The 21884-nt window shown below is 59.8% G+C and overlaps 1 protein-coding gene across 1 annotated transcript; it reads right to left on the reverse strand.

Annotated features, from left to right (window-relative positions):
• CSRP1 (cysteine and glycine rich protein 1) lies at window positions 198–21088 on the reverse strand. Its single transcript, XM_003357676.4, has 6 exons — window positions 20773–21088; window positions 11000–11112; window positions 5428–5596; window positions 4494–4623; window positions 1520–1613; window positions 198–1090 (listed from the first exon to the last, which is right to left on the reverse strand). The coding sequence occupies exons 2-6, from the start codon at window positions 11109–11111 to the stop codon at window positions 1014–1016; spliced, it is 582 nt and encodes a 193-aa protein (XP_003357724.1). The 5' UTR covers window position 11112; window positions 20773–21088; the 3' UTR covers window positions 198–1013.

Below are 21884 nucleotides of genomic sequence, written 5' to 3' on the forward strand. Positions count from 1 at the left end.
GTTCCCACCCCAGATGTGGGAGTCGACAGGGCAGGGCAGCAGGATCAGGCCCCCCTGGGCAGTGGGCTGGGCTGGAACAGACACCAGGGGGGAAGCAGTCACTTTCTTTCCACCAAACCTCCTCTCACGGGCTGTTCCCGACAAGTCTGCTGCAGCCGGGGGGTGGCAGTGCCCCCACAGAACAGGACAGCATGGGCTTCTCTTCTGACAGCTTTATTGACGGGGCGGGGGGTCAGCTTGAGTACAGGCCACGCTGCAGCCCCCAGGCCAGGTGGCAGCGGTCCTTCCAGCCCCTGGGGCGGCCGGGCCTGGCTCCTCCCTGTCCTCCTGCTGCTCTTGACCTGGGGGACCTGGAAGGGGTGGGTGGGGTGGGGTGGCCAGAGAGGGGTCCCTGCTGCACAGTGGGGTGGCAGGGACAGGGGTGTCCAGACAAAGGCTGCATGTGCCTCCCTCCACTGCTGATGGCCAGCAGGCGTGCTAAGGACAGAGCCTGGGCCTGGCCTGCGCCCAGCCGAGCAGGAGCTGCCCGCTAGCTCAGGGCCCAGGCCTCACACCAGTGTCGCTGGGCTGTTTCATCATCAAGGCCCCCCTCAAACAGGGAGCTCGACGCCTGGGAAGGCCAGACCACATCCTGATATCAGAAGGCCCCCCTCCCCATGGAGGAGCACAGTCCTCCCAGCCCACCCCCCACTGGGACCTGCTCCCTCCCTGCTCCCCTCCTCCTGGGCCCCACTGATGACAGACACCCAGCCCAAGAGGCTGAGGACTCTCCTGGGGGGGGGGGTGTTGGGGGGACAAAAGTCCTGAGGCCTCCTGCTGGTCCCAGGCAAGGGGGGAGTGCCTTCGAGGAGTGGGGCCTCCAGCAGACCCCCAGATCGAGGGAAGCCAGACACCCAAGTTCAAGTCCTTAGTGATGTGTGCAGGGCTGAAGGGATGAATCCTGGAGGTGGCGAGGCTGCCGGGCGGGGGATGGTGATGAGAAGCGTGGGCATGGGCAGCGGGGCAGGTAGGGCTCACTCAGAGTGGACCAGGGCCCCGGCCCCTTGTCCAAAGCCAAAGCCCTTGGGCCCGAAGTTTTTAGCGTAGCATCCTGCAGAAAGAGGAGCAGGTGAGAACGCCACACCCCCGGCCCTCCCACACAGCTCCTCCCCGCTCCCCCCAAGGCAGGGCCTCTGGAGCAGCAAGCCCACCAGCACCCCCACCCCAATACCAAGCCCAGCAGTGAGGAGTTTCCTGGCCCCAGAGTGGAGCCAAGTACCTCCCTGTCCCAAGAGAAGCGTCAACGTGTCAGAGCTTAGAACTGGGAGCGGGGAGCCTGGGCTCCACCCATCCTGCCCAGATCTGCCCCCCCGTAACTCTGGTAACACTTTCCCCCTCTGGCTGTCTCCCCAGCTGTCACACGAAAGGATCTTGCTCGATGCTCTGGAACGGATGGAGGCCCCGGAACTGGTCGACAGCTAAAGGGCGTGACTGCTTGGGCCTGGGGCCCATCAGACCTCCTGGGAACAACACCACCCACCTTTGCAGTAAATCTCGCCATCCTTGTCGGCCAGGGTGGTGGACTCCAGGCCTTTACCGCACTTGGCGCATCGGAAGCAGGACTTATGCCAGGACTGGAAGGGAAGGAAACAGCTAACGCTGCTGCCCCTAGTCCCACCCCCCTGACAATGAAGATACCTCTGGGGCCGCAGAGGAGGGAGCAGCCAGTGACAACCTCCCACCTCGGAAGGTCCTGCAGGAAGCTGACGAGCTATGGGGCAGCTGCACCACCAGGGGCAGGTGGGAGTTGGGACCACCGCCAGGGCAGCTGTTCCCCCGAGTTCGGGCTGGGCCAGGCTTGTCCTGACCTCGCTGCCCGGGTCCAGGGGGTGTGGGCATGGGCTCAGAGCCGACCTGGCAGCACTGCTCTCAGCTCTCTGCCTCCTCCCTTCCTCCCCAGAAGACCCCTGCCTCCCTGGCAGCTGGTTGTGAGGATGGGACAGATAACCATGTGCCTGGCCTGGGGGCACCTTTCATGATCAGCAGCCAGTGTCCTGTCTGCCCGAAGGCTGTCACCTGGAGAGGGCTGGCGCTGTCTCCCTCATGGGGAGCTGCGGAGGGTGTGGCAGGGGCCTGGCACACAGAGGGGCCGGCACTCTGGGGAGGAGAAAGGGCGGGGAGAAGCCTGCAGAAGCCCTTCTGGCTCTTAAGAGGCTCGTGGCACGGCCCACACCCCTGCCCTTCTCATGGAGAAGCCGGCGGGCCTGCACACGTGGTAGGACCCAGCGCAGGCCCTGGGCTCAGCGGCAGCTCCCAGCAGCACCGCGTGTGCAGACAGTCCTGCCAAACCAGGAAGGCGGGAGGCTGAGGCAGCAGGGACAAAACAAGGCCTTTTAAGGACAAAGAGACTCCCTCGCAGGCCGGTGCCTGGGCTCGAGGGTGAGAAAGGAAACTGCAGCTCCTTAGGTTTCCTGGCAGCCAGACCGGCGCGTGTCGGCTCCCGCCTGGGGCTCCAGGGACCTCGGAATCCAGAGCGCTGAGACGGGGCCAGACCCCCACACTTCGCCTGGCACCCCCAGCAGACATCAGCTGTAGCTCCATCCTCTGTGCAGCTTGGCTGCTGCCCCGTCTCCGGGCAGGAGAAGCGACCACCGCCGCCCTCCCTCCAAACACGCTCTGGCTTCCGCTGGTGAATTTCATCTAATGCGCCCCTGCTCCTCTTACGCCTTATTCCACGGCTCCAGCCATGGATGGGGCTTCTCCTCCCTCTTCTGCCTGAAAACACCCTCTCATCCTTCACCTTAGACCCCGCCTACAGGATGGAAATACTGACTCAGGGGGTTTCTGGTAATTTCCTGTGCTCAGAGGGAGACACAGCAGCAAAAACACCAACTTCATAATATTAACAGATGTCTCCTATTTTCACATCAGGGAATCCAGGGCGAGGGTCCTCCTTTTGCTCTCACAACAACCGAATAACGACAACACAGCTGACTTGGGTCGACCACACCGCAGGTGCTGCGTTGGGTGTCCAGCGTTATCTCACTTAAACTCACGTGCGACATTCTAGAGGCAGCACGAGGCTCAGAGAGGGACGTGATGAGCCCAGGGCCACACAACTAGCAACCGGGTTGTCCCTGTGCAGAGTCACGACCCCCTCCCCCCAGACAGCTGTGGACATGGGCTCAGAGACGGGAAACGGCCCAAAGTCCAGTAAACACAGTGAGAGCGAGGTTTTGGGAGCCAAGCCAATGGGGCTTGACCCAGAGCCTCGCTGTTCCCGCCGGAAGATCTGGCAAATGACTCAATACCCGGAACCTTGGCTTTTCCATCTCTAAAGCAGGGTACCAGGTCCATCTCCAGCATGAGTGAGGGCCGGTCAGAGACTCTGCTGCAGCTAAACTCAACCCCCATGCATTCCCCACCCTCCCCAGCCCTTCCTGGAGGCTGAAAGCCTTAGAGGCCAAGACGAATGCAGGCCCAGAAAAGCTGCAGACGGGCTCCAGGCCCCGCTGCTCCCTGGCTGGCCACGTGCCCCTCAGTCGGGCTTCACGTGAAGATCCAAAACCCTCCTCCAGCCACGCATCCTGAAGAGGCCTGTTCTGTAGCTCCCGGACTGCTGATCTGAGGCCACAAAGCCCGGGGCACCAGCTCTCCACCCCTCCCTGCAGCCTCGGGGGTGGGGGCACTAGCAGAACATACAGGGAAGGGCAGGGGAGGCAGTTAGAAAAAGCTTGCGGAGTTCCCATCGTGGCACAGTGGTTAACGAATCCGACTAGGAACCATGAGGTTGCGGGTTCGATCCCTGGCCTTGCTCAGTGGGTTAAGGATCCGGCGTTGCCGTGAGCTGTGGTGTAGTTCGCAGACATGGCTCGGATCCTGCATTACTGTGGCTCTGGCGTGGGCTGGTGGCTACAGCTCCGATTAGACCCCTAGCCTGGGAATCTCCATATGCCAAAGGAGCAGCCCTAGAAAAAGGCAAAAAGACAAAAAAAGAAAAAAGAAAAAGCTTGCAAAAACCCCCCAGGAGGCCGTGATAGGCCCCGAACCCTGGGAAGCCCTGCCCTGGGGGTACATGGGTGGGTTTCTGAGTCCATATCCTATGAAACAGAATGCACGCAGACTTTTGGTGGTTCCTAAAGTGTTGGATCACAAATCCTTTTAAAAACGTGATGAATGCTAAGGATTTTCTTTCTGGAGAGACGCGATGGCACAGAACCATAGAGATGCATTGCAGGAGCCCCCAGAGGTCTGTGGGCCCCACCCCAGCAGCTCCCTACACATCGCCTGTCAGTTCCGTCGGTGGCAAGGCTGTCAGGACTGTGAGTGGCTGAGCTCCCTGGAGACCGGGTGTCCAGGGACAAGCAACGTGGGGACACACGGTTCCTTGCTCACTGTGGGCTTTGAAACGACAGGGGAGTAAAGCCCAGGGCCCATCTCCTCTGAGCAGAGCTGGGGTCCCACTTGCAAAGGTCAGACCCTGCCCTTCCCTGCCCACCAAGCAGCCGCCTTACCTTCCCAGCACCAATCACCTTCTCGGCTGCGTAGACGGCCTGGCTGCACCGCGGGCAGCGCTCGGAGCCCCCGATCTTCTGGGCAAACTTGGATGCGTTGGGGTTGGTGGTGGGCCGGTGGCCCGGGGTCCTGCTCGGGGAAGGGCGTGGAGTGAGGTGACACACATGGAGCAAAGCATGGTGTGGGCAGGACCCCACCTTCATCCCACTCAGCCAGTTACAGGGCCTAGGGGGCCTCTAGGGTCACCTCCCACTTTACAGAAGGACACACCAAAGTCAGCACAAGGTCACTTTCACTGGCACATCAGCCCTCCCTCAGCCCCCATTAGGACGTGAGAATCACGTAGCACCTCGTTTGCTAAGAACTGTCATCCTGGACCCCTCACCCCTGCAGCCTCTTCTTATTCATCTATTATTAGTCTTTCCAGGAGAAATCTGCTGACTAATCACTCCCTCTGGGGCAATGACTTTGGCTGCATCCTGGGACCTCATCCTCACTTCTGTCCACCGCCCCCTTCACCGGCCGGGCTGTGGGCCAAGGAGCTGGCCAGGCTGACTGCCACCACCCAGCTCCCAGCAGGCCAGCAGCCAGAGGTGCTGTGGACCAGTGACACCCTGTGTGTCTCCAGGGAAGGAAACCCACTTCCCGAGCAGGGCTGAGAGGTGGTCCAGCTCCGACACTCCCGGGCCAGGGTGGGGGTGGGGTGCAGCAAGTCGCTGACGCTGGCTGGGTTTTCTCATCTTCGAAAGAAGAGTTGGGACCCTGGAATTCTTGGGGCCCCTCCCAGCTGTGACACCCACGAAAACACAGGCTGCACCTCCATAGCGGGAAGAGCCTGGCCAGTTTCATTCCCCCGCACCCCACTCTTCCCACGGGCCTGACCCACAGCGCATGGTCTGAGCTGCTACATGGGGGGGGGAGGGCTGTACTCACTCCTCGTGCTTGATGCCCAGCGACTCCCCCTTGTCCATGCTCAGTGTGCCCGCGCCCTGTCCGTAACCGTAGCCCTTGGGTCCATACTTCTTGCCATAACAGGACTTGCAGTAGATCTCCTCGCCGTGCACGGCTACGGTGGTACTGTCCAGATTCTTCTTACAGACCACTGTGGGGGGAAGAGGTGGGTCACAGGGAGCCCCCCCAGTGAAGCCCTCTGGGACGTGGCCGACGTGACACCCTGATCTTCCAGGAGCTGGGAATAGTGGCCAGGAAAGCAGGGAGCTGGGAGGAGGGGAGGGGTCTGGGGGATGCTGGCTGAGGCCCCGCCCCCAGGAGCCCTCAGAGCTCCTGGGTTTATGCAAGCCCCGCAGCCTAGGCTGACCCCAAGCCACAGGGAGCCTGTGGGGCCTTTACTCTGCCCTTGACAAAGAGAAAAGAGAAAGGAAGGATGAAAGTAGAGCAAGGGTTTCCTGCTGCCAGCAGTGGGATGGATCCAGAAGGGACCCCTGCTGTGAGCTTGCGGGGTTTACGGGCAAAGCAATGCGCCCGGGAAAGTCAGTATTCATTCGGTGCCCAGCTCGCAGATTGAAATGATACAGGTCTTGCTTGTCACAAGATCCGAAGCTTCTGGAGTTCCTGTGGTGGTGCAGTGGTTAACGAATCCGACTAGGAACCATGAGGTTGCAGGTTGGATCCCTGCCCTTGCTCAGTGGGTTAAGGATCCAGCATTGCCGTGAGCTGTGGTGTAGGTTGCAGATGCAGCTCGGATCCCACATTGCTGTGGCTCTGGTGTAGGCCAGTGGCTACAGCTCCGATTCGACCCCTAGCCTTGGAACCTCCATATGCCACAGGAGCGGCCCAAGAAAAGGCAAAAAGACAAAACAAAACAAAAAAAAAACAAGATCTGAAGCTTCTAACCGCAGAAATCACTCTGCCAGGAGCACTGGCGTCAGACGCCAGGAAGGCTCTCCTGCCTCCAGGACCAAGAGAGTTTGGAATGGGATAAAGCAGAAAGCCTGGGGACCTCGTGGCTCTTCCACTGATCGCAGAGGGGACTGTGCCCAGCCAGCCAGAGCAAGAAAGTTCAGAGCCCAGGGTCTCGCAGAGTCAGGCTGCAGAGCCGCGTCCCACTGCCCCCTTTCCAGCGTGCGACCCTGGGCCGGTTACGTAGCAACCAGCCCATGTCCTTACTGGAGGATGCACGTGACAGAGCTGACCCCAAAGGTGGCTATGAGACCTTACATGGGAAGTACTCAGACTGTACCCTGCTCCTGTCAGTGCCCTGGGCACACGGGGGCGGGGCAGGCTCAGAAGATCGCTCGCTTCCAACACTGGAGTATTTCTCCCAAGAGACCCGACATTCCTTTTAGGTCTCGGCCTGTAACGCTAGTTTAGTCCCTATATGGGATTCCATGTGTCCCCCCCCGGACCACGTCCTCAAACACATCCTCTTGAAGGTGGACTGCTGGAGAACCCCCAGGAGGAAGTGCTCAGCTCGGCTCTGTGCAATCTGCCAGGCCCTTGCCTTTAAAAGTCAGCTGTCTCCCCCGGGGGCCCAGGCTGGAGACTTCAGACTAAATAAGGACCCTCTGGTCCTGCCCCCGAGAGCCCCACCTCTTTGCAGCACCCCATGGCCCAAATATGGACCTTCCCATTGCCTCCCCAGGGCTTGGCTCCTGGGTGGAGGGAGTGGGAACAGCAGGCTGAGGCTCCAACATTCCCTTCTAGGGTGGGAAGTCGGGAGATGACCTGGAATTGCTTCCCGCGAGACCCAAGTTGAACTGGAAATTCCAAGACCAGAGGAGAAACACAAAGTGAGACAGAGTGGCCAGGGCTCGGGGGCGGGACGACTGAGGGCTCCTTGCACTGACCCCTCCTGCAGGAAGCCAGGAGCTCAGCCCAGAGGAGAGTCTATCGCGGACACGTCCAGATGCTGCCTGCCTCGCTGCCTGAGCGGACGCAGAGACCTCTCTGTGGCTTCTGCTCTGCCTTGCTCCTCAGTGGCCCACCCTGGACCCCCTGCCTGGCCTCCACCTCCACCTCCGTCCAGCCTGCAGTCTGGGTACCTGGAGGCTCCTCCAGGAAGAGGAATTTTGAATGAAGGCCTAGGAGTTCCCTTAGTGGCTCAGTGGTTAACGAATCCAACTAGGAACCATGACGTTGTGGGTTCAATCCCTGGCCTCGCTCAGTGGGTTGAGGATCCAGTGTTGCCGTGAGCTGTGGTGTAGGTCGCAGACACGGCTCGGATCCTTTGTTGCTATGGCTGTGGTGTAGGCCGGCGGCTGCAGCTCCAATTGGACCCCTAGCCTGGGAACCTCCATATGCCACAGGTACGGCCCTAGAAAAGACAAAAAGAAAAAAAAATGAACCATTGAATGAAGGCTTAGGCAAGTTTCTACCAAATCACGCTAAGCAAAGTCCAAAAAAAAAACAAGGTGATAGATTAGCGATGTGCGTTTGTGGGGAACATGCACTCCAGAAGCACAGAAAAGAGGGGCCCCAGGGGAGGCCAGTGCCCCCTCAATCCACCCCAAGACAGAGAGCGATTCGCTGCTTCTGGAAGAAAAACCAAGGCCCATCAACAAAGGCCCCAGCTCACAGAACTGGCCAGAGCCCAGCCTGACCTCCAGCCAGGTTCTTTTCTGCCAGCCAGGCACCCCTTTCAGGTGAGACAATCATGAGACCAGGAAGGTGACAGGATGCTGGTGGGGGGTCTCCGGGGCTCTTGGGAACAGCCCCCGTCCAGCAGCCACCCCCTGGGGTGAGGCCAGACCAGCTCTGTTTCCCACAGGGCTGAGCTGCCCCAGGACAGCTGTTGCAGCTCCAAGACGGCACGTGGCCTCAGGGCAGGTCCCCAAGAGCTGAGCCCTCCTGCGTGCTGATGGGGACCGGCTGGCCCTTCTTGGGTGAGCCCAGGGCAGGGACTGCTCCCCCACTGTCTATGGCAGCAGCATCCTGGGCAACCAGGGCCCCAGAGAAGGGACACGGGTGCCAAGCTGAGCAGGACCCAGAGCCAAGCACCAGAGTGGTCAGCAGACCTTCTCTTGGGGACTCACCCGGGCCTGGCCAGCAGGGAGCTAAGGTCCCTAAAGGCACCCCGGCCCAACCCTACTGGCCTTTCTCCTCCTTAGGACGGAAGGTCCAAACTCAGGGGGACTCCGAACTCCAGCTGGACGCCAAACCCACTTCACTGAGAGAAGCCACCTCCCTCTACACATAAACAAATCTGCATGTCCAAGGCTGTGCTGGGCCCTGGGGGTCCCCAGGTTTCTAGATGCTCAGACCCTGACATGGTCTAGGCCTGGTGCCCAGAAGCCACGGGGACCCCGAGAAGCAGGACACTGTCCTACAGCCCCATCTCATCTTCTATAACTGTTTCTGATCATCCACACCCCGCCACCCCACGGTCCCAGGCCTGCTATTCCTTCCCGTGCTTTCCCTGCACACAAGTGGGGCTGCAGGCCTCCAGGCCCAGCTGGCCCCTTCCAGTCCCTGATCAAAGCAACGCTGGAGAGCACAGAGGGGTCCTTAGGGCCAGCAGCCAGTCTGGGCCTCTCCCCAGCCAGTGCCAAGCCCTTTATTCTCCCTGGAAAAATAAACAGCTTGATAATTCCTGAGTGTGGTGAACTGCTGACTACATGACGCTGCTGCTCAGCCTCTGCTGCGGGCCGGACGCCAAAGGCTCCACCAAAGCTCACTGACCACCCGCGCAGCAGACGCGGCCCTTGGTCTGTCTCCGGGGTGGACAGCAGGTTGTGGGCCCTGGCTGCTGGCGCTGGGCGGTGGCTCCCAGTGGTCACCCAGCAGCAGGTAGATCTGGCAAACATCCCAGAGCAGGTGGCCCCGCTGCCCGGATCCTGCTCTGGAGCACGATCTCCTGGAAACAGCACAGCCGGGCTCTCCCAACGCTGCGCATGTGAAGCAGGGTGGATGGGCCGATTCCCAGGCCCCCGATGGGCCAGCTGTCAGCCCCTGTGAGTGTCCCCTGAGCCACGCCAACTAGCTATGCATCTGTCGGCGCCGTGTGTGTGTGTGTGTGTGTGTGTGTGTGTGTGTGTGTGTGTGTGTGGAGGGGCTATGTTACTGAGCACTCGCAGCTGCTCTGAGCACTTGGTCTGCTGTCCGAACCCCTCTCAGGTTAATTCTCACGCCCCTGTCCCTGTGTGGTGGGCGTTGTTATCTCCCTATAACACTAGAAAATTGCCCATCATCACACAGATAAAAACAGACTCACATTCAAACCCTGACCCACTGGTTCTAAAGCCTGGGGCTAAACACATTCCCTGCCCCCGACTCTGCTGGCTCCAGGAAAACACAGCCAGACCCGGGCTCTGTCCCAGTGACCCCATCATTCAGGAATCTAGGGGGGGGCCCCTCTGGCCAGCACTTCCTGGGTGCCCTGAACACCCGCGCAGGCCAGGCAGCAGCCAGCGCAGCCTTTCCGCCTCTGCGTTCCTGGGCTGCCTGGTGCCTGGGATCCAGACTGTGACTGGAGCAGGTCACGCCCTGGGTTGTCAGGATGCTGGCAGAGATTTTCCCGCTCACCATCCTCTCACCTGGGAAGTGAGAAAGCAGATGGCTGGCCGCAGGGAGGAGGGATGGAGGGACCGAGGGTCAGGGACTCGGCTTCCCCGTGAGGCCCCTGCCTCTGCTGCCTAAAATTTTTTTAAAAAAATTTTAAATAGCGGAAGTACAATATTATACAAGCTCAGGTGTACAATTCGCTATTTTTAAAGGTTACACTTCACTTATAATTATTATACAATACTGGCTCTATTCTCTGTGCTGGACAGTATGTCTTGGTGGCTGATTTACATATTTATAGGTGGTCCTGTGTACTCCTTAATCCCCTCCCCCACCCCCCCTTTCCCTCCCCGCTCCCCACAGGTAACCACTACTTTGTCCTCTGCATCTGTGATTCCTGCTGAGATTTATTTTATTTATTTATTTATTTATTTTTATTTTTTGGCTTTTTAGGGCCGCACCTGCGGCATATGGAGGTTCCCACGCTAGGGGTCGAATCAGAGCTACAGCTGCCAGCCTACACCACAGCCACAGCCATGCAGGATCTGGGCCGCGTCTGCGACCTACACCACAGCTCACAGCAGGGCCAGATCCTTAATCCACTGAGCAAGGCCAGGGATCGAACCCACAATCTCATGGTTCCTAGTCAGATTCGTTTCCACTGCACCACGATGGGAACGCCCCTACTGCGATTTAAACATGGGATAAGAAGCTGAAACTCTGAACTACAAGCGTCTTCCTCTTCAGTGATGGGACTGTGGCAGAGAGAGCAGAGAAAGTGAGTGGAAAGTTTTCCTCCCGGCGTTTTCAGGGCTTGGCCCTGCGCGTCCATCCCCGCCCACCAGCTCGGGCCAGATCACCCTGTTAGAAAATAAGCTTCTGAGGGAACAAAGAGGTCCTTAAGTGTTTTCCTACCCAGCTGCACTTCAGCCAAATGTCAAGCTGTTTATATCCCACAGGGCCAGTTCTCAGGGGGTGTTGACAGGCCCGTCTGGTCCCCATGACAACAGCCGGGGCAGGGCGGGGCGGGGCGGGGACTACTCACTGCACAGGAAGCAGGATTTGTGGAAGCTGCTGCCTTCGCACTGAACCTCTTCGGCAAAGTACACCGTCTTCTGGCACACCCCACACCTCTTGCCTCCTCCCCAGTTCGGCATTCTGAAACCGGACACAGAGATGACAATGAATATTGCAGGGAGACAGATGCACAGACCACCCAGAAACGGAGCGCCAGGGACACAGGCGGAGGAGACCGCTGGGGGGTGGGCGGGGGCAGAGCTGGGGGCACCACCTCCTCCAACCACGACGTTCACGGAGCAACTGCGGTGGAGCCCAGCGCCAGGCACACACATAAAGGATGCGAAAGACCTATAAGATTCAGGCCTCAGCGGCACTCGCATCCACACGCACGCATCTCGCAAAGATGAACGTGGGGCAAAAGAAGCAGAGAAGCTAGAACTCCTAAAACGAAAAGTATTTGTGTCGGGTCCACAAGCAGCCAACATTTCATTTATTTTTTGCTTTTGTCTTTTTAGGGCCACACCTGCGGCATATGGAGGCTCCCAGGCTAGGGGTCAAATCAAGAGCTGTAGCCGATGGTCTATAACACAGCCACAGCAACGCCAGGTCAGAGCCGCATCTGTGACCTACACCACAGCTCACAGCAATGCCAGATCCTTAACCCACTGAGCGAGGCCAGGGATCGAACCCACACCCTCATGGACACTAGTTGGGTTTAACTGCGGAGCCACGATGGGAATTCCCAGAATTTATTATGTCAAGGGATGAACACATGGGCAGAAATGTCATAAAGAAAAGCAAGGGAACGATAACCACCAACCATTGTCTTAGATCCGTCACCTCGGAGAGAGAAAAAGTGTGGGGGCTGCCAGGGCACCGGCAAGGTATGGGCACCATGCGGGGTTCCCTTTCTAACTAGTCTTTAAACTACATACGGCGGTTTTATACACTCTTCTGGATATAACACAGAGCTCACCAAAGCATGTTATAAAGCGGAAGGCAGGCACACAGGGCACAGTTCTCAAGCTTTAAGGTCCGTTACAATGAGGGGGCATGGGGTGCTTTTGCAAAGTCAGATTTGCCAGCATCACCCAGACCCAGTGAATCATGACCTACAAGGATGAAGTTCAAGAACGTGAATTTATTTTCCTTTTTACAGCTGCACCTGCAGCATATGGAAGTTCCCAGGCTAGGGGTAGCATCAGAGCTGCCATCTGCAACCCCCTGACTCTCTAGCTGCCGGCACAACCCTGACCCCAGGAGGGTGGGCTCTGGAGCCTGTCCTAGTGTCCAGCATTTCCAAGACTTGTGCCCTGGGGTGTGGGCATCTCCTGCAGCCACAGCCCTTGCCCCCCGCTTCCCCACACCCCAAGCCCTCCTGTACTGGCCATACAGCCTGTCCCATGGACACGTGCCCTTGAACTTTGAATTTTCTCCTGTTCCTCTGACTCAGGTCAACTCAGCTCTTTTCCAGCCAGAAGAGCCACAAGCGTGGGGGGAATTTCCTCCTCCCGACCGTGGACATGGGCTCAAGAAGAGGATCCAGCCCAAGACCTGTGTGCACCTGTCTACAGGTGTTCACACAGGTGTTCCATAAATCCGATACTTTGGTGCTGAGAGCCACAGTGGGGCTGCGCCCTCCATCTCTGCAGAGCCCGGGACTAGCAGGACCCTCGGGGGTGGGGGGGTGGGCTCCAAGGGGTCTCCCATGGCTGGACTATCCCCGAGACTACAGAGATCTCCAGCATGGCTTTGTCAGGAGGAGAACTTCCCTCCTTCTGCTGTCCTCCCACGTCCTGAAACTGGGGTTCCCTCTGGCCGCACCCCAGTCCTTCTCTTCCCCCCAGTCTCCTGAGGTCCCACTGCACCTATGGTCCCTGCTGCTGAGCACGTCCATTCCTCCATCACTGACCTGAACCCCTCGTCGGAGCCCAGACTCGTGTCTCCCATTTCAGGGGAGCATCTCCACCTGGATGGCCCGTGAGCACCTGACTGCAACACCTGAACCCATTACCTTTCTCTCCAGCTTGTTCCGTCTCCTGACTTGTCCATTTCTGCTGCGGGAGCCACCGCCACTCTCTCCATCACGAAAGACTCTTACCCCAGACCTAGAACGGGGAGATACTTCCTCTCCCTCAGCGGCACCTGCTCTGCACTCCCCTTTACTGCTCCCCCCAAGCCCAGAGGAGCACCCCCAACACCCTCTGCTCCCCCCACGTCCCACCACCTGATCCGGCCTCACCAGCACCTCCACCCAGCCGGCCCCCAACAGCCCCCTTGAAGGGGGCGCCACGCTCCAGTTCCTTCTCCTCGGTAACCACCCCAGTGTTCAGCCAGGGCACAGGGCCTGGACCAAAGCCGGCCAGCCAAGGTTACAGCTCGGGAACGGGCCAGCTACGTATTTCAGGCCAACGAGACAGAAAGGAGTTCTGGGGGCTCTGGAGGAAAAAAAAAAAAAAATCCTGATCTTTGGAGAGAACATCCCGGAAGCAAGCCCCCTCTCCTGAGTGAGGAGGGGGCACAGTGGGCCGCGGGTGGTTGTTCCAAAGGGGACAGACGTCCCAGGGTGAAGGCCAGGGCCAGGAAGACAGGGTCAGGGGAAGAAGCGGGAGAGTGGCCGTGACATCACTGAGCCCCAGGACAAGGTCAACCCCATAGCAGATGAGCCTCTGGGCTCTCCAGGTAAACAAGCCAAAAAACCAGCCAAACAAAAAACCAGCCAAAACAAAAAAAAAAAACAAACAACAACAAAAAAAACAAGCCAAACAAAACAAGCCAAAAAAAACCCAAAAAAGTAAAAAAAATCCAAGGTAAATGTTTAGGCCAGTATTTTACACCTGCTTGTGTCATGTCCTCCTAAGCCCCCACCCTCCAGGCCTCTCCTGCTTGAAGACCCCCAGTGACTCCGGGCTCCCAGGGCTCGGTCAGGCTCACACTCTGGGGGTCTCCACAGCGGCCCCACGAACCTCAGTGCCAGCTCCCGCCACCATCCATCAGGCTTCCTCAGGGTTGGTGATTTAACCACTCCAGCCCGGGCCTGGAGCATGGAAGCTCTAGGTAGAAGCCTATGCCCAGGTGGCAGAGGGGCACTGGACGGGGCAGAGGCTGGGGCCACCGTCCTCCCCCATGGGGGTCTGGACCGTCCCCAGCTCCTCGAGCCTCTGCCCATCCCAGCCCCACCCCTGCAGACAGGACTTCTTCTCTAACTGTGCGGGGGCCCCTCTCTGCATCACCCCCTGGCGCCAGCCCCCATCCCCAGCCTCTGATGCCCTGTTACCCAGCGCCACTGCCCTGCGGAGCCAGAATCAGGATGGCAAAGCCACAGACTGAGAAGGACAGTGGCGGGGGGGTTGGGGTGGGGGGGTGCCGTCTGCCTTGCCGTCAGCCCCTCCCCTTCCTCATTGCAGAAGATTCCACTGAGCAGCCACCACTCCACCAGGTGACACAGGGGAGGTGCTCAGGGCGGGGCCAGACACCTAAGCTACCCTGAGGATTCCTATCCCCTGAGGGGGACGCTTCAGAGACAGGAGCTGCTGGGGGTGGGGTGGGGTGGGGGGGTGGAAAGAGCACTGGGGAACGTCCTGGTCACACACAGCCACACAGGGCGATGAAGTAAGTAGACGGGACCCCCGGAGCCCCTGCCCATGGCATCCAGCAGACAGCCTGCCTGCGCCTGCGGGACTCCTGTGTGCAGGACACGCGACACACCCCATCCCCCTTCTCCTGGCCTCTGGGACACACCCACGGCACAGATGAGGAAACAGGGCCGGCCGGTCACCTGCGGTCACGGGGCTGGAGGAGGCGGAACTGGGCTCCGGCCAGGTCGGCCCCCTCAGCCTCCACGCTGTTCCCACTGCATCCAGGGGGATGTCCCAGATGCCAAAGCCCCCTCCTGGCCTCGCTTTCCACCCCTGAGCCTGCCAGGGACATCCTCCAGCCCCTAGGACCTCCCCACAAGGGAGGAGGCTCCCGGAGCACGTGGTGGGGAGCCGTGCCCAGCAGTGTGTGTTTCCAGACACAAAAGACCCCTCCTCCTGGAACAGCCACCCTTGTCCCTCCTGGCTCCGCGGCGGGGACACATCCAGCAGGGACCCGGGAAACAGGAGCAGGCAGAGGATCTCCTGAGCCAGGCCGTCGGGGAGCGTGGGAGTGGGGGGGAAGGAGGGGGGTCCTCCCTTCAGGAGCCCCAGGAAGGGACACAGGCAAGGCCTGGGGGCGAAGAGCAGTATTCATGGACTTCACGGAGGGGAAGGTCTCAGGCAGCCCTGTGGAGGGCTCCCCCACCCCCCAAGTAAGGACCCCTCTGGGGGGCCTTATGGCGGGGGGGGGTTAGCTGGGGGGGCCTGGCCAGCTCCTTCCCAAGGGCAGGCCTCAGCCCAGCCCCCCTTTTCATCAGGCAGATTCCAGCCAACGGGAGGCCAAACTGCCTTAAAAGGAAACCTGTCTCTCAGATCTGGACCGCCCTTGGGGACACAGGCAGAGAGAGTTCTCGGGTCAGAGTTCAGGCGGGTCAGTTCAGAGGTCAGGGAACGGGACTCATCCCCTGCCCCAAGGGTCCCGGGCACCTGCTCGTCTTTAACCGGACCATTCACTGACTCCAAGTGGTGGATCGGAGGATGAGAGGTGTTAGGAGGTGATGGCTCAGAGTCTGGTGTGCTGGAAGGGCCACTCTCGCCCTCCTCCCCAGCCAGGCCCATCCCGAGGAGCCAAGCTTGAGAAGCAGCAGGACAAACAGGGCCCAGAACCCCTAACTTCTCCATCAGCCCAGAGAACGAGTGGGACCACAGACGTGGCATTCTTTGGGGTTTAGCCCCCGGGGACCCCGGGACGCAAGCAGACACCTGTCTTAACATCGAATGCTTCTGAGCTCTGCTCAGGGCAGCTGAGAGGCACTGCCGGCCCCCGTAGCCACATCACCACCTGAGGTGGGGTCCCTTCAGAGATCTGGGAGGTCCCGCTGCACTCTGTCAATGATCTCAACAGAGAACAGGGCCTGAATTTCCTGCACAAGAGCTGGAAACCCCGGATGAGCTCTTTCCCAGGAATGTCAGGCTTCTCGGGGCTGGCTGGAAGCTAGAAGCCCAGCACCGGTCTTTTCTCACCCGCAACCAGCTCAGTCTCCGGTCCCACTTCCTGTCCAGCTGTCCCACGGGAGCCATACCCAGATCCTGTCCTGAGAGCAGAGGCCCAGCTCGGGCCCTCGGGAGCAGAGTGAGGAGCAGACACAGGGCAGAGCCCTCACGTTCACCCCATACCTTGAGAATGTTGGGCTGAGGTGGCAGGTCCCCTGGGGTCACATTTCAAGTTGAAGAGGCCAACAGGGAAGTGTTCAAACCTCCCTGCTGGCCACCAGCTCTGAAAGAGGGCGTCCCCTCCTCAACAGTGCTGAGACCTGGCCATCCACCCCGTCTTTATTTCTCCCATGCAAAGACCCCACATCTCCCACTCCAAAGGCTCTTGTCCCTGGAGCCAGAGAGCGACTTCCAGGCGCCGAGCTCAGGTCTCCACCCACTCAGTTCAGCAGAGACAGTCAGGTAGGTGTTTGTCTGCCTGGAATCACCTGGCTGTGTGGCACCTGGCCAGGTATCCAGGGCAGCTGTCATCCTTCCCAGCCCGTGGCTCAGCCCCCTGCTCCATGCCCCCGTGTCAGCCACAGAGAGGGACAAGGGGGACCCCCGCTCAGGGCTCTGGAGGTGACAACTGAGAGCCCAGGAAACAGTCCTTCTCTGAAGGAAGGGTCCCTGCTGGGGGATGGAGGGCCGACACGGGGGTACAGCCTCGGCCTCAGCGTCACACGATTTCTTCGGACCCTGTGTGTGACTCAGTCTCCGAGGAGCTGGCCAGCGTCACTGCGCCGTGAGCCCTCCAGACCCCACGATGCCCAGAAGCCGAGGTCACTCTGGCTTCCTCTCTCCCTCTCTGTTCAAGTCCAGGTGCAGGCCCTTGTGGGACAGTGGGCTGAGCAGGTGGCGCTGACCCCTACCACCTATGACAGCAGGACATGCCACCCTCGGAGTGCAGAAATCCGATGATCAAAGAAGGTAGAAGTTGGGGTCTAGGATTTAAGTATTTCAAAACAATTATAGGAAATCCTATAGTCTCGCAAGCTTCATAGACTGACCAACAGGTCAAGTTTCTTTGCTTTTATCTGGAACCACTTCGAGGGTCACAACTGGCCATCCCACGCAGAAAGGGTCTGAAGGATTTTTCCTGGATTTTTTTGTTTGTTTGTTTGTTTTTGTTTTGTCTTTTTGCCTTTTCTAGGGCCGCTCCTGTGGCATATGGAGGTTCCCAGGCTAGGGGTCGAATCAGAGCTGTAGATGCCAGCCTACGCTAGAGCCACAGCAACGCGGGATCCGAGCCGCATCTGCAACCTACACCCCAGCTCACGGCAACACCGGATTCTTCACCCACTGAGCAAGATCAGGGAACAAATCTGCAACCTCATGGTTCCTAGTGAGATTCATTAATCACTGAGCCACAACGGGTTTTGAAAAGCAAAACCCAAACCCATGAGTACGGAGACCTTATAAAGACCGCTTTGCAGCTGCCGTCTAGGGAGGCTCCAGGCCACAGGGACCCCCTACAGAGATGGCTGGGGGGGGGCGCGGCCTCGCTGGAGAGGGGGCGCTACTGCCAGGCGGGAGTGGTGCAGTGATCCTTTGTACAAGTCATACAAGTCAAGAGGCTGCCTTCTGGCCCTGGGAAGCCCTGGAGAGGCCTCCGGATCCATGCTCTTTACCATACATGGGAATTACCCAGGGCTGACGTCAGACAAATTCCTGGGTACTGAAGCCCCATCGTTGCCACAGAAACTCCTCACAACTGCAAGCCGCCAGCCACGCTGCTCCTGCTGACTTCCAGCACCTCCCCCGTCTAGCCACAGCTTGCTCTGTGTGTGTGTGTGTGTGTGTGTGTGTGTGTGTGTGTGTGTGTGTGTGTGTCTTTTCCTCAAGCGGGCTCTCTTTCAGACTTCCTTTACTTGCAAACCTGACACCAAAATTCAGACGCATGTCAGACGTGGTGAAAGCCTCTTCCCTGGGACCCCACCCCCACCCCCGGCCACGCAGCAGAAGAAAGACCTAGAAGTCGTTGGGTCTAACCTGACTCCATCCCCATTCCCACTGGCAAAGCCACATCTTCCTTAAGTAGTTTATTTATTTACTTATTTTTGTCTTTTGTCCTTTTAGGGCCGCACCCGCAGTATATGGAGGTTCCCAGGCGAGGGGTCAAATGAGAGCTGCAGCCACAGCTCACAGCCACGCCAGATCTGAGCAGAATCTGCAACCGACACCACAGCTCACAGCCACACCAGGTCCTTAACCCACCGAGCAAGGCCAGGGATCGAACCCACAACCTCATGGATCCTAGTCGGATTCGTTTCCGCTGCGCCACAACGGGAATTCCATCTTAAGTAGTTTATAAGCCTCAGTAAAGCGCTTTCATAAGTGGCGGATATTTCCTTAGCAAGTTGCCTCTGAAATAGGAAACGCAGAGGAGCGTGATAACATGGTAACTGAGTGTGGCTTTTGGAAGGTGTTTGCCTGGGTCTGAATGGCAGCTGAAACCTCTGAGCCTCAGTTTCTTTGTCTGTGAAATGGGGAGTACCCATCCCCACCCCGTACAGATAACATGAGAAGGAAGCAGGCCAGACCCTGGGGCACAGCTGGTGCGGACACCTGCCACTGTTCTCCCGGGGAAGGGCGGCTCTAACGCTGCCCAGTTTTCTGTCTCCTTCCTTATCTGCCAACAGGTCTGAGTAGTGGCAAAGGGCAACCTTTCTTCTCTCGAGCGCCTCAAAATATTTAATGCAAGATCCCTCTGTCTTCTTTAAGTCAACTTTTCATAAGAGGCCGGCTTACAAAAATATTTCAACTTTGGCAGCCTCTCAAGAAAGCCTCCCCAGTTTGCCTTCCCACCAGGAGACCCACGGTAAATAGAAAGGGTGTCACTTTTCCCCCACCTGGTCCTCAATCCCACTCACAGGGAGCAACCAGCGAGTAACCCTTGCCAGATTCACTGGCATGCATGGCAGTTCAGCCCAGAGCCCAGCCCCATCCTGTCCATTCACCAAATTTGTACGGATCACCCACCAAGTGCCAGCACACAGCCCCTGGGGCCAGGGAGGACTCCCAAGCTCCTGAAGGGCAGATGTTTGCCATGAGAAAACACCCAGGCTGGAAGGCAGGTGCTCCTGCAGCCAGGGCCCAGCCCGGGGGGGCACTGCTGGCTCCCACCCAGAAGCAGAGGAGGTGGGCCCACCCTTCAGTTTCTCCCTTGTGTCTCCCAGGACCCTCTACGGGCAGCGCTGCCCGCCCACAACACACCCTCTGTGGGATAAACTTCCTTCTCTGCCTGCCTGTCCCCCCTCCCCCCGGATTTCCTCCCTGAGGCACAAGGTCACTCCCTGGGAGACCAAGAGCAGCCACAAGGATAGTCTCTCTCGCAAGAAGTGACCCTGCCGGCCCGCCCCCCCCACCCCCCGCAAGCACTTCAGCCCACCATGAACATCTGGAGGCCAGAGGTGAGCGCAGCAGTGAACACTCAGCACCTGGTCCCCAAATCCCTCAGGGAAGAAATTCCAGCCTGCCCTGAGAGGACAGCACCTCCAGCCTGCTGAGCTTCTGGGAGCAGTGGGGAGGCATGGGGTGGGGGGCTGGGGGGAGGCCAAGGAGAAGGGAGCCACTGTCCCCGCTGGGTTCCACGTCTGTGCAAGGCTCTCCCAGTGCCAACCCTACAGGAACTGAGCGTGAGAGGGAGGCGACCTGTTTAAGGCCACGGGTTCAGGATCAGGATCAGTTCCCCTTCCAACAACCTCTCACCGAGTGGGTTGCCGTGTTCACCAGAGCCGGGTGTACGGACCTCTGGGGGTAGGAGCCCAGGTGACGCCCTCTCAGCTGGGTGGGCCTAACCATCCACTCACACCCAGGGGCAGGGGTGCCCCCGCCTCCGGGGAGCTGAGCCACCCAGCCTCCTGCCTAGACCCAGATTTGATTAGATCACAACTGTTTGCAGAATTTGCACAACACTCTGGGGCCTGTGAGAGCAGATAAAACGCCTGCCTCGTGGTTGCTGGTGGGGCAATGGACTGCAACTTTCTCTAAGTGTGTTCCCCACTTCAGGGACTGAGGCCACCAAGCACTGTGGGTCCCTTCAGGCTCTGCGATGGTCCCCACTCCTTTAGACGAGCCGGCGGGGGCGGGAGTGAATGGGGCGCGCGCAGTGGGAGGTGGGGGGCAACTCCATCTAGTCTTTTGAAAAGAGTGAAACCAGCACCTGCGCTGCGCAGGGCAGGGCGCAGCTGCCACGGGCGGGCCCCCGAGGCCCGACGGTCCCCACCCTGCCCGCGGGCGCGTTCCCCCAGGGCAGAAGGGCGGGGGCTGCAAGAGGCTCCCACCCCCGCCGGACAACAAGCGTCAGTGCGCGCAGAATGGCCCATTGTTCCGCCTCGGGACCCGCAGGCGGTGGGGGGCGCCGGGCCGTCCCGGGACAGGGGCACGTGGGGGCCCTTTGTGTCCGGGGAACCCGGAGCGGGGAGGAGCCCCGCGCCTCCTGGAAAGAAACCCGCGCGGCCACTTGGCCCCACTCCTCGGCCTGCGCGGGCCCCGGCCGCCCGGTGTCGCGTCTACCCTCCCCTGCAGCCTCCCGAGAGGTGGCGGGACAAGAAGGCCGGGGGCGTCCAGCGCGCGCGGAGCCGGGGCGCGCAGAGGAGCCAGGGCGCTCGGGGGTAGGGGCGGAGGTTGCAGCGGAGCCCAGCGGGGTGGCCCAGAGGGGCTCGGCGAGACCCCGCGCACTCACCTGGCGGCGGTGGTGGCTGGGCTTTCGGTAGCGGCAGCGACAGCGGGCGGCGCTCTGGAAGCGGGGCTGGGCTCGTCCGGCCCGCGCGCCGTTTTGTTCCGCTCCCGGGGGGCGTGTCCCGGCCACGCCAACCAGTGGGCTTTGCACACTGCACCACACCAGCGCCGATGTCACCACACCGGGGCTGATGTCACCGCATCGGCGCTAAGGTCTTGGCGCAACCCCCCAACCCCCCAGCGGGGTCCCCAGGCCCGGGGCGACCCGGCTGCGCCCGGGGGACCCCCTGTGCCCCCGCCACGGAGGAAGCCGCGTCTCGCACGTGCCCGGAACTTCTCAGGGTTTCCTGGCGGCCGGATGCGAGAGGGTGGAGACACAAGTCTGAGAGCTAAGACTTCTGATAAAACCTGCGCCACAAGAGAAGGGGCGGGCGTGGATGGCGGTGGGGACGGTGGTGGGGTCTCACTTGTTCTGGCGGCAGGGTGGCAAGGACACATCTGAGCACCAGGGTAAGAGAGGCCTGAGTTCGGATCCCGCCCCTTCCGTGTACTAGCTGTTGCCCTGGCCTAGATTCCAAATCACCCCCCACCCCCGCCCACAGGCTCCGCATCTGTGAAGGAGCTGTAATCCACAGGGAAGGGGTGTGTTTTGGGGGGAGACGGGGCAGATCTTCTAAGCCTTCTACGCCCTCAGCAGTGGCCCTCGGTGAGTGTAACGCCCTCCTCCAGCAGCTCTTCCTTCTGGGCTTCCCCAATCTCCCCTGCTCTCCAAAGGAGGCTGCCCCACCCCTCCCCCAGAACAGCAGCTCTGAAAAGTGGGTGCCGCCCTCAGCAGCTCCCAGCCCTTCCTGTGCCTGCAGCAGCGGGCATCTCAGAGGTCAGAGCCGCCCGCTCCCTGCAGAGCTGTTCCTGGGTCAGGATAGAACCTCCACCTCTGTCCTGGGCAGAACAGCCCAGAAACCTGGGGCTCTGGAGGGAGAGGGAGTCACCCCCTGGCAGAGGGGTCCTGGTGGGGGGCAGAGCGAGCCCAGCTCTAAAGGAAGGTGCCGGAGTTCCCCTCGTGGCTCAGTGGTTAACAAATCCAACTAGGAACCATGAGGTGGCAGGTTCGATCCC

The sequence above is a fragment of the Sus scrofa genome, chromosome 10, assembly GCF_000003025.6.
Source record: "Sus scrofa isolate TJ Tabasco breed Duroc chromosome 10, Sscrofa11.1, whole genome shotgun sequence".
NCBI classification, from domain to species: Eukaryota; Metazoa; Chordata; class Mammalia; order Artiodactyla; family Suidae; genus Sus; species Sus scrofa.